At 39.3% G+C, this 12,531-nt stretch overlaps 1 protein-coding gene across 4 annotated transcripts in view; it reads right to left on the bottom strand.

Moving 5' to 3' along the window:
- Window positions 1-12,531, bottom strand: part of ARHGAP26 (Rho GTPase activating protein 26) — a 381,779-nt gene that overhangs the window by 84,926 nt on the left and 284,322 nt on the right. For all 4 annotated transcript variants that reach the window (XM_039836423.1, XM_039836425.1, XM_039836426.1 and 1 more), the window contains exon 18: window positions 8,354-8,513. In XM_039836423.1, the coding sequence (XP_039692357.1) occupies window positions 8,354-8,513 (160 nt within the window). The remainder of the gene's footprint in view (window positions 1-8,353; window positions 8,514-12,531) is intronic.

The raw sequence follows: 12,531 nt of genomic DNA, 5'->3' as shown, positions 1-12,531 counted from the left end.
GGGTGAAGGGTTAAAGAAGTACAAATTAATAGTTAATAGATAGTCATGGGGATGGGGAGCATGGCATAGGGAATGCGGTTAGCATTAATATGTTGGCTAGGTGGAGGGCCAGGGGAGGGAGGGAGCAATTGGGGAGATCGTTTTATGAACTATATAAATGTCTACCCAATGCATAACTTGAAACTAATTAAAATAAGTAAATTATTTTTTTTAAAAAATGTGAGCATTTATTCTTTCCTAAAAATTGTAGGAAATGCTGGAGAAACAAAGAAAAGTTGTGAGGAAGGACCATGGGTTTATAGATGTGTGAAAAATTGCTTCCAAAACAATGTTTATACATAGCTGAACAGGAAGAGACATAACACATGAAAATTTTATTTCATTGGCTGTTTCCTCTAAAACGAAAGGTATTCAAGCATACTAGAATCAGTTCTAGAAGGAGATTTTTGCCACAGGTGAGCGGGTGAGTGTCACAGTCCCGAAGGCCAGTACTCTGGGTCTCACCGTGAGCCAGCCCTAGGCTTCTGAAAAGCTTTGATAGGGCTGTTCAATGTACAAACAAGTGAGTGTGCTGAAAATGTAAAGTGCCAGACACGGCATAATCACTCCTATTATGACATTTTTTCCGAGGTGCAAAGGCACCTTTGTAAATCAGACCAAACCAGCAGATGACACAAACTTTCATCAAGGACTGTTGTTCATTCAACTCCGAACCCGAGCACATGCAAGTTGTTTAAAGGCTGTTGATTTTCTGGCCACCTTCTAGCCAGGACGAGAGTCTTGCATCTGTACTAAAAGCTCCAGTTGGAATTCTGGTGAGAATCTGAATTATTCACAATTTTTTGGTTATTCCAATACTATGTTGAAAGAGATAGTTTCAAGAGAATCAAATGAAGTTTCCTTCATTCTGTTGGGAAGAAGCACTGTACAAATGACCCTGCTGAATGATGGAAGGGAGAGCTCATATAATCTAAGAGAAATGGATTTATGGAGCTCTACCATGTGGCTGGAACAATCTACTCATTTCACAGAGACTTTCCACATTAACACAAAAGGAGGGGGCATGGTTTGTTCTATGCCCCACGTGCTCTGTTAATTCTGCCCAAACTTACAAACTAGTTCTTAGTCAGGAATGCCCTAGAAATAAAATTTATTAGGAAGACTATAAGCCTTCTAGAAGCTACTGGGGAATAAAACTGTAAAATAAAAATATAACTCTGAATAACTCTTTCAAGTAGCTCCAATTTCAAGCTTCCTAGTCACGGAATTAGGAGACCCAGAAATACCAAGCTGCTGTTTCCCAGGAAGCCACATAGCAGGGTGGTGTGGGTGCTGGGCCTCTGCAGCCAAACAGACCTGGGCTGGGCCCTGGTGCTGCTCACTCGGTGGGCAACTACTACAACTACACGGACCCACCATCACTGCCTCTGGCATCACTGTCATGTCACCACAAAAAATATATATAAGAAATTTACAGTCATATGGGTAGAAAGCAAACAGGTTCTGGAGCTAGACAGACTTGGGTTCAACTTGGGCAAAAGCCTTAACCCCTCTGAATCTGTTGCCCTTGTGCAAATGGAGATCTAACATCTTCCTTGCAGAGCTACCGAAAAGATAATGCACAGACCCTGGCAAAGAGCGAGGAGGTAGTGGTGGTGTAAATGACAACAAAAACAACCAAAATTGGTTGAGTGCTTACCATGTTATTTACATGGATTGTCTCATAACTTTACTCACATCAACCCTACAAGGGAGGTACTATTATTTTTGCCATCTTGAGTCCAGAGTGAGGAAACTAAGACTCATTGAGAGTAACTGAATAGTCCAAGGTCACAAAAATGAATTGACTCTCTGGGTCTTAATGATTTGTGGTCTTTATACCTATTATTAATTTGAGAGACAGAGGAAAAGATCATAAACTTTAGAGTCTGATGGATATGATTTTATCATTTACTAGTTCTTTGAGCAAGGTGCATAACTGACCTTCAGATGCCTCATCTGTAAAAACCCCCAGGACTGTGGTGAGGACTGAAGCACCTAACACAGTTTGACACTCAGTGTTCAAGAGACATTATCGCATTCAATAAAAAAGTATAAGAAGGGAAATAACTGGAGACTAAACAATGAATTATTTGCAGTCAGGACATGAGGATTTAATTTATAAGTGCAAATTTAATTACCGCTCTTTGCAAAACATCAATCCTACTGCTTACAGCAATGTTAAAATTTGCTGTTCTTTTTCCCTTGCATTGTCTAAAAAATTCAAATTTCACTGCCCCTCCCTCAGCCCATCTTGACGTTGTAGACCACTGACACTTATGGAATTTACTCTTAGCTATGTCACATACACATTTTTACACCTCTTCCAATCCCATCCGTCACATGCGCCTACAATTTACAAGGATTAGGAGCCTCCCTGTAATGTGTGTGGCGTACTCTTTATTATGTGCTGTGATTTTTATGGGAGGAAAATTAGGTCATGATGAAGAGTTCCTGGTCTATAACTGCAAAGTAGCTCTGAGGCAATAAATCAAAGACAGAAGCCTGGGGATGCAAAAGCAAAACAGAAAAACTTCTATGAGAGAAGAGACTGGGCATTTTCTTGCGACACTAATTCATCGGGGTCCCAAGTGATAATGAGTAACAACAAGTATGGAGAGTATCAGATTTGGGAGTGGAGGGCTAGAACTACTGAGAAGGGCTCATAGCTGCCCACCCTTTCTTGTGACAGACTGTGGAAGAGGACTGTTTAGGGCTTGAGATGTCACAAACCCAATGCCTTTCCACTGGAAAGCCAGCAAGTTTTAGCAGGGCTCATTTACTGCAACAGTTAAGAAGCCAAATTCAGAGGCTGCAGAGCTACACAGAGGGTTTTTAAGGACAGTTGGAAGTCCAGTGTCCTGTTGATATCAGCATGTTGGCAGAAGGACCAACAATTTGGAAAGTAGTTTGGGGAGTTTTATTAAAAATCCCTCAAAAGGAACCAGTGCCATTTGGTTAATGGCCTAGATAATGCTTAGGATGCTGCGATTGTCCTTATCTCCAGAAAGATTCTATTTCCTGATATCTTTCTTGACAGAGAAGAGTATAAAATATAACAAAACTCCACCCTCATTTGAGGAGCTTCATCATTAAAACAATGATTGGTTTACCTAGGGCTTATTGAGGAGAATATACATGTTCTGATGCACAACCTTATCAAATTAATGAAGAGTAATTTGCAAAGCACTTGGCACGAACAAAAGCATATAAGCCTATGACAGAAGCATTCCAACCCAGCATACAAGTAAGTCTAGCTTACTTCTAAACCTAGCATGGACAGGACCAAAAAGAGTATACTCAGGAACCAATGGAAGGAAAAGTAACAAAACCTAAAAATCAGTGAATGAATGAAAGTAGCCATGACCATAAGATACAAGATTAGTTTCCCAAGCAGGCAACAGTACCGGGGATTATCTCAGTGTAGTAGCATCCAGGCATTCCCCATCATCATCATCATTATATTCATTGTTATTATTACTATTGTTAATTTTGCCTATCAACAGCTGCTTGAAATATCAAGGAAATGAAATATAACTGCCAAATACTTATCATTGCCAGAAATTGTTCAACTTAATTATATTTTATTAATTGATGTACATTTTGTGTATAAACCCAACACTAGTGCAATGGATTTCAATGTCACCAACATTTTTGTAATAGCAGATCCAGGCAGTTTGGTGAGCCCAAATCAACTCTAATCATGACAACTGCATTGAAAGACACTACCACTTTAATGAGAATGTAAGAACTTGGTGCTTATCCTAGGTGTTAAGTGGGGTCATCCATGATTACTAACTCTTCCCTTTAATATATAAGGTTAAAAGTTAACATACATTAAAAAAAGGGGGGACATCGATTTTGGGCATTTCTAAGAACTAACAGCTCAAAGATCAACACTCTTATCTCTTCCAAACAAACTGATGAACTGGGAAAAGAACCATGACAATTTATTTTATAAACATCAATAGACATTTAAAGGGGCAATGCCAATAAAAGCATGTGATACGCAGGCACCCATGGACATCCAATCCTGCATCATGTGTGAAAGCCCTTTCAAGGGTCAGAGCCAAAGAAGTATCATGGACTGTTACAGAACAAGTGTATCCAAGCCTATATTATTGGACCTTAACAGGAAGATGTAAGACAGACAGACAGACAGATACACACACACACACACACATACACACACACAATTGAATAACCTGATTTCATGTTTAACCAAAACTATGAAAAGAAGGAAGTCTGTTTTCTTAATATAGTTGTTCTTCTTAGACATCTAAAATTTTCAGAGTCTCTGGCAAGCTACCCTTTACAAAAGGAAAACCCTGTAAGAAATAGCAGAATTTCTGGGATTTGGGGCATCTTGGACAATCTTAACTAGAAGCATATAAATACTGGTAAGGTCTACTATAAGCCCAAGTATTGGCTTACTTGATGTTTTAAGACTCGGGGTGATAAGCTGTGAGTTGGGGAAAGATTCTGTCCATAAAGAAAGAGAAATTTTAAATAATTGATCATTACCTTAAAACCAGTATGGAAAGAGCCAAAATCTTTGCCGTATGAACTTTTATCTTCAAAACTTAACTACAGGTAAAAAGAGCCACACTCTTCAGTCTATTCTTCTTAGCAATCAATATAATCCAAGTACAGTCCAGGTTATGGAGTCATCGATGGGAAATGATGCCAGAGCTAGCATTTCCCTTCAGGAAGTCTGGCCAGAAAAGTCAAATAAAAGCCATCTGCATCTATCTCTACCCCATAATAAGTAAAAGCTGTGGGTCAAAGGTTACATTCTCTGAGTAAGACTTTTTTATACATAGTCACGAGTTTACAATAGTTTGGTCAACTCTATTGTTTTGTATTTATTTAATGAGTGATTTTGATATCAACAATCAGAGTACAATTTGATTCAGCTTCCCAGGATGTCTTTCTAAAGTGCTGACATAACCATTTTACCCCTCTACCTGGAAACCTCTGAGAGCTCCCATTTTTCAGGCGTTTAGGTTCCCATTTCCCTAGCTTTCCAGGCCCTTGACAAATGGATTAAATCTAGCTGTTTGGCATCATCTCCCAACACTTGCTAACATGTAACACACAGTTCTTTCACAGCCATGTCATTTTCATACACACAAATGAACTGAGTTGATTAACTGATTGATGTCTCCCAGGAAGGCCCCTGTCTCCACTTTTTCTTTGCCTAGAAAACGTCTATCAGTCAGAGTCCATGCAAGCAGAACTAAATATTTCTCCTCAGTGTGCCATACACTTTATTCATCTTATGGAATGTCACTTAACACACTGTATTATGGTTACTTATACCCTGATAAAATAGGAGGGCCTTGGGGAAAAAAGGTTCCATCTTATTTATATTGGGCCAATAGTAGATGCTCAATAAACATTTGTTGTCCTGAATAGAGATTAATTAGAGTATATTTTAATAGCTCGGCTTATGAAGGTGGACCTAAGTTCAACCCTCGTTCCTCTCCTAACAAGTTGTTTCTTAAACTCTGCACTTCAGCCTCATAATTTGTAAAATACAGCCAAAAATATTGATCTTATAGTATTGTTATGAAAATGAAGTGATATGATGGATATAAAACTACTTAGCACAATATCTTGAGAACAATAATCTATAAGTAAAAGTTAGCTATTATATAATTATATTATTACTTCTAGACTATGTATATTAAAAAGATCTATTACCTTCATCGGAGTAAATAAATCAGTATGTATTATCAACACAGAAAAAGAAAAATCACCATGAGCCCCCAAACATAATGCCATATCTTCTGGCTTTGTCTCTCTGCCACCACTTGCTATGGGATATTTATTTCCTAAAACTGTTCCAGACACTGCTGCTCCCCTTCCCGGGTCTGTTGGGGAAGCTGAAGGAGAGTGTAAGTATGTGGTTAGCATGCTTAATCTGACCAAACTGAAGGTGTGTGTGAAACACATCACTAAGACTCCGAGGAAGAAGACACAGGTATGTTCACTGTGAAAAGAGACGCTCAACAGGGGGTGTTTCTGGACAAACAGGTGCTGTCTTGAGGGTGTATAGGGTGTGCTAATGACAACGTCACTGGCACATTCTCATTTCTAACCCTTGGGGCTGAATATCTAGTATTAATCCTTAGTAAATAAGGAGTGGAAAGGAAAGACAGGGAGGGAGGAAAGAAGGGAGGGAAGAGAAAAACCATATGCTTTAGCCAGTTGAAACACCTAAGACTTTTCCCTTCTCTTGAAAAAAAGATGTTTAATCAGGTAAAAGAAACCAAATTTTCTTGCTAGATAGTATCCCCCCACATTCATTTTTAAATATCAATTTTAAAGACAAAGATGGTTTTCCAGTTTCAGACATTGATATGTTAGTTCTCCATAGTAAGGCTTACGAAAGGTATGGGAGGACTGAACTTGTCACTACCACTAATCTGATGCTCCCTGGTTGTGTAAAAAAAATGGCAATGCTGAGGAGAAAGAGAAGAGTACTTTCTATAGGAAATACTGAGGTGTTGCCTGCGTTCAGCACAAGTCACTAATAAGAAAGCAAAGCCTTCTCCAACAGGAACTACATGCAAACCTGCCGGCACTGGGGAGTGAGGGCGGCACGATGGTAGTTCGCCTGCAAAAGTGGCAGTCCACAGTTCTTTTCATCCAGAGATGGGGTCTATTTCTGGCCCCTTCAATCTGGCTGGACTTATAACTTGCTTTGACTAACAGAATGCAGCTGAAGTGATATTTGTCTGTGCTAGGCCTAGGTCTTAAGAGGCCTTGCAGCTTCTTTGGCAATGAACAAAACAGACAGAAGCACACATTCTTGTGGAGGTCAGAAAGGCAACAGGTCTAATCAGTAAGTAAATTATATAGTATTCTAGAAAATGGTAAGTGCTACAGAGAGAGAGGGGCCTCACTTAGAAGGCTTGAAAGAGGTGAGTTGAAACATGCCATGTAGTTATATGGAGGGAGAGTGTTCCAGGCACAGGCAACTGCAACTACAAAAGCCTTGAGGTGGGAGTGGGTGCCATATGTGAAAAACAGCAAGGCAGTGAAGGTGGCTGCAGGAGTGAAAGGAAGGAGAGAGCCATAGGAGATGAGACGAGGTAAGTCACAGATGGGAGAGCAGAGACCATGAAGGACCTCCTAGCCTCCTGTAAGGCGCTAACTTTTACTCAGTGAAATGGGAAACCGTTGCATGGTTCTTAGCAGTCAGCTGATGTAATTTGACTTAACATTTAAAAAAATCTCACTCTGGTGGCTGATATCAGAATAGACAGGCCAAGGGTAGGAGCAGGGAAACAAATTAGAAGGCTCTTGTAAAAATCCAGACGAGAAATGATGGTAACTTACATTAGTGTTTTCAATGCAGGTGGTGAGATGTGGTCTAGATTTATTTTGCAGGTTATTTAGCACAATTAGTTCACCATTCTAGGTAAAGTTTCATTCAGGAGGGGCAGCCTTTTTAATTGGATCCCAGAGCTGTAGCTGTCAAATGGTGCCCTGGACGACCCTGTAGCCTCTGAGAAGCATCATAGAGATTTGCTAGTAGGAGCTGGGATAGGACAAATGGGTCAAGCTTCATGTTCCCTACCCCAGTTTTGTAAGGTCAGTTCAATGTTGACCTATTTCATTAAGTGTGGTGAGGGACATTTTCTTAAGAAAGACCAGAAACTCCAATGCCCTAAAGGAAAAGACAGACCACACATACACACACAGAAAAAAGTATACCGTGTATATAAAACTAAAAGACAAACTAGAGATTAGGAAAAATATTTGCAACAAAAATGAAAATAGTTTAATACCCCTAATATATATATATATATATATATATATTAGGGGTATTAAACTATTATATATATATACATATATATATGTATATATATATAATATATATATCATACATATATATATATATATATTAGGGGTATTAAACTATTTTAATATATATGTATATATTAAAAAACTCTTACAAAGTCATAAGTGGATAAACAAAAAAATGGGCAAAGGGCATTTTCAAAATTAGGCTTATAATAATAGTACCTTCTCCACTGGGTATTTGTGAGGATAAAAATACAACATATATTAAGTGCTGAGCACGGTTCCTGGTAAATTTTCAATAAATGTTGCCCACCACTATTGCCACCATAACCAATATTGTTGCCACCGCTGCCTTCATGAAATGATTATCATCACTGCCATCACCACCATCAGCGACTTCATCCTCATCAGCGTTGGCGTTACCAATGCAAACCCGGTCAACCCTAAATTTTTCCAAGACGAAGTTTTAACTCACGGTGACCAATTATACATATATTACCTTTTCATGATTTTCTATCAGGATCTCAATAACAATGTTCTGAAATTTGATATCCATGATGGCTGCTACTGTTTCTTCCTGAGGCCGCAGCAGAGTAGGTCCAAACACCACGCCGAGATTTGCCACCGTCATCAAATTCTGCTTGTGGTTGTTAGCAACACTGGGAGAAAGGAAAGCAAAAGGCACGAATGAGAGCAATCGTGTACAAATAGTCAGCTGTCTCCCCTCTACCTTTCCTATCTTTAGACTCCTCATCTAGTAGGAGCCAGACCTTGGGACACCTTCCTATAGATGCCCTTAGAGTTCGAAAAGAGACTTTTCTATTCATATTTTTAATCTATCAAAGCTTCAGAAACCATCAGTGTTCAGGATATTTAGCCATTGACACTCCTTATCATTTCCATTTGGCCTAAAATGACCAAACAACCAAAACAGCTGCCTTCCAAAATATGAACCTTTGCACATCTCAATCCCTATTTTGCAAATCCAAGTAACTACTAAACCCACTTAGTTACTTACGACTTCTAGGCTACTGCTTAAACCACCGTGATCATTAGCATTTTTCTCTAGCTCAAATATAAAAACTCTTGAAGGCTTTAATTCATTTGTAAACATAGGCACAAAATAGACCTAATTTTTGAAATGCGTATTTCTGGATAATCAAAATGAAGTCAGGAAATTCAGCACTTTAGGCTCAAAGTATTAGAGCTCCATCATATCAAACATGTGGTTCACATTAAGGGAAACATGTGGCATAAACAGAAATAGAAATGCACTACTGCAGGTTTATGTATATGGCTGTGTTTATATTGTCATTCAAACTTAAAGTCTAAGGAACATACAGGGTCAGCAGTAGCTAGGTCTGACTAATTTACTAAACATATATGCATATTTTTGGATAAGCAACTACTCAAAACACATATCTAAACTCCACATCCAGACCACCATAACCTAGCCATAAAACTCAATTGTTCATTTGCTGGTTCTGCATATAAAAATATACAAATTATCTATCGATGACAAATAAGTTAAAGTTAAGTCCATTCAGTATTGTTAAGGAAACATTAGGGGCTTCCCTAAATCACCTGTTAGAAGAAGGAAATTATTCATTACAAGAAACTAGAAGGAAATTGGGCAGAGATATCAGTTTGTACAGACATAGCTCCCTAGCATTTAGTGCTATTTATATTAAGTATTTTTTTCACACAATTCTTTAAATGCCTACACTGTTTCTCTTGTATATTTCTATTTCGTAGAAGGGAAAGAGCTTCTACTGACTTAAGTGTTGGTTTTGAAACTAGCCTTTACTGACATACTATATCAACCAATTTTATCAGCAGATGTGTACTCTACTATAATTTTTAGGGCCAGAAGTAATTTTATAAAAACTTCCTCCTGTGAAAGGGGCATGTGGTTGTGCCAATGAAACTTGAACTGTGGAACAGTCCAGTTAGGAAGACAATTTGCTTTGTGATTGCTAAGCAACACCTGCAGCAAAGAGAGTTGCCACTCCTATCTTGGCCTCTTTCTGGTCCACATAAGAATATTTTACAAACATTTTTTGTGTTCCTGCAGTTTTCCATTCCACCCAGAACACTGTCACATTTCTCGTCTGAAAGCCTTAATGCAGACGGTGAAGTTCTTACCTGGCAAGGGGGAAATACTTCAGTTCTGTGCCTCAGTCAATCAGCAAGTATGCATATTTACAAGCTGCTTGTAACACCACTACTTTCAACATCAATCAGCTCCTGTGTGCAGGAAGTGAATTCCATGCTCTTATATTTCCCCTCCCGTGAGCTGAGTCAGTAGATTTACCCCTCTTGTCACAAAAGTCCCTTGTGCAAATGAATCGACAAGCTATATAGATATAAAAGCACTTCTAAATTGTAGACCGATATTAAAATGTATGGTTTGGATGATTTTTTTTTTTTTTAATCACCAGGCTTCTCAACATTACCTCTGACTCAAGCAATAGCCTCCTGACTAGGCTCCATGACTAGAATCTCTAGATTCAGATTTATCCTTCCTGCCACCACCAGTTACTGTCGAAAACTCAGCTCTGATCACATTATTCCTCTGCTGAAAGCCACACTGGACTCACAGCTCACTGGGTTGTTGGGAGAGAACACAATGGCACAGTGTATATCATGTGTAATTTGTTTAGCAATGCTTCTATTGTTTGAGTGTTAATGATGATTATAAACCCTTAGTGGGCTCTATTGTTTTTAATATAAAGTCCAAACTTAATGAAATAGCACACCTTTACCCAACTCACCCCTGCCACCTCCCAGCTCTCGATGTCTGGGCAAGTGACTCAGTATGTCTAAGCTTTGAATTCCCCATTTTATAAAATGTGGGAGTGGTTGGGTGAATAATATATCTATTTCATGAGGTTGTGTAGATTAGATGTGACAATGCACGGGGAAATAATTATTGTAATAATTTACTATCCATTCTCTTTCTACTTTCACAGCTATCTGCCTTCGTCATTCCTCTGCCTTACTCTTCTTTCTTACTCTTCTTCCTTTGCTTGGCAAACTGTTGATTTGTAAGGCTCAGCTCCAATGGCTCCTTTCCTTTCGGTAACCTTTGTCTAGTCTCTCCTCAATCCTCCACCCCTCAACGAAGGCAGAAATGTTGGCTTGCCCTGGTATTTATGTTATGAATGTCTCTACTGCTGCCTTAGGATATAGACTGTGCTTATTTTAGGTGGTACCACCAGCGCTAAGCACAGTGTCTGGCCCAGGAGAAGCACAACTATGTCCACTGAGGTGTTAAAAGATGATGGAAATTTCTCGGTAGACATTAAAAAATTATTCTCAATGCAGCTACTAACTCATAAACCTCAAATTATTATTAATGATTTTGGGGGAATGTATTTCAACTATCCCAACCTCCCTTTTCAAAGTCTGGAGCTGTGTTCAATTTCTCAAATTTAATTAATGAGTAATAATTATTCAGATTTGCAGGCCCAAGCACCCAAAGGCATTTGGAAAAAAAGGTACAGTAATTCTGGATAAGCAACTCTGAATATAAATAGGCTTGAGGCTACCCAAGATAACTCATTTCCTTTTTAATGATCCATTTTATTTTAGAACTTAAAAAACACATTGATCTCAGTCTTATGAAACTTTTTTGGGGAAAAAGCTGCACCTTTCATTACTAACTACCATTATCTTTTAGTACAGTGAAGTAATAAATTGATCTGTCACTTTATTACTGCTCACAACTCAGTACGGCTATGTTCATTACTCCAGAATGAATTATTAATGGCTTGAGATCTCTATGTATCCTGGAGAGAAAGGCCTAGACCTCAGCCTCTGCTAGCACCAGCCATCCATTATAGCTTGACGAATGTACAGATGTGTGGGAGGCAAGCTGGCAGAGCACTGAGAAGCCCAGTCCAGCAGAGGCCACGGGACTCATTCATTAGCAAGGTCTATAAAATACTAAGAGCCTGACTTCTGGTTTGGTAATTGAGCTGCCTAAGTACTTTGTCACACAGCCCAGAATATCATGTTGAGTCTTGACTTAAAATCCATACACAAACGTTTTTTGTGCCTTGCACATTCCATTGAAAGAGTCTCTGACATGCCTTTCAGGTTCCTAGGTCTACATGGATTCTCTTATGGTGCCTTCTGAGAGAAATGCCAATTCTATAGGCTTCCTTTGCAGGATGCAGAGAAACAGTTCCCCATGTGATTTTAACCTGGGGGAGACCCAGTTCCTTTTGTGACCATTTAAAGTTTGCTGTATCAGCTGAGAAGCAGTACATCCCCTGAGGGGCATGCCTTCAGGACAGCTGTTGGGGGAATTTGCATCCTATGTTCCCTGCAGTTCCCTCATGAATTGCGATTAATGAGGAAAGAGCAGGTTCCAAAGAAAATGGCCTTTGCAGGAAGGGCCTCTTGCTACCTTTGTTTCAAGGGAAAATTGATGGCTATCCTGGGTGAGTCTGACTTCCTTTGAGAGGCAGAAGGAGGTAAATCACTTCCAGATGAGGATGGTGGTACAGGAGTGTGATGTGGGGAGCTGACAGTAGCCGACTCTTTTGGAGTCTGTAATATAGAGACCCCCACGGATGGCATCTGTTTTCCTAGTGCTCAAATGAGCGCCAGAGCTCTGTAAGTGCTAAAGACAACTTTATAGCCACAGTCTGGTCCTGATGTACTCCAACA

This window comes from Pteropus medius, unplaced genomic scaffold, assembly GCF_902729225.1.
Source record: "Pteropus medius unplaced genomic scaffold, Ma_sr-lr_union100, whole genome shotgun sequence".
Taxonomy (NCBI): Eukaryota; Metazoa; Chordata; class Mammalia; order Chiroptera; family Pteropodidae; genus Pteropus; species Pteropus medius.
This window is presented reverse-complemented; position numbering and strand designations above follow the sequence as displayed.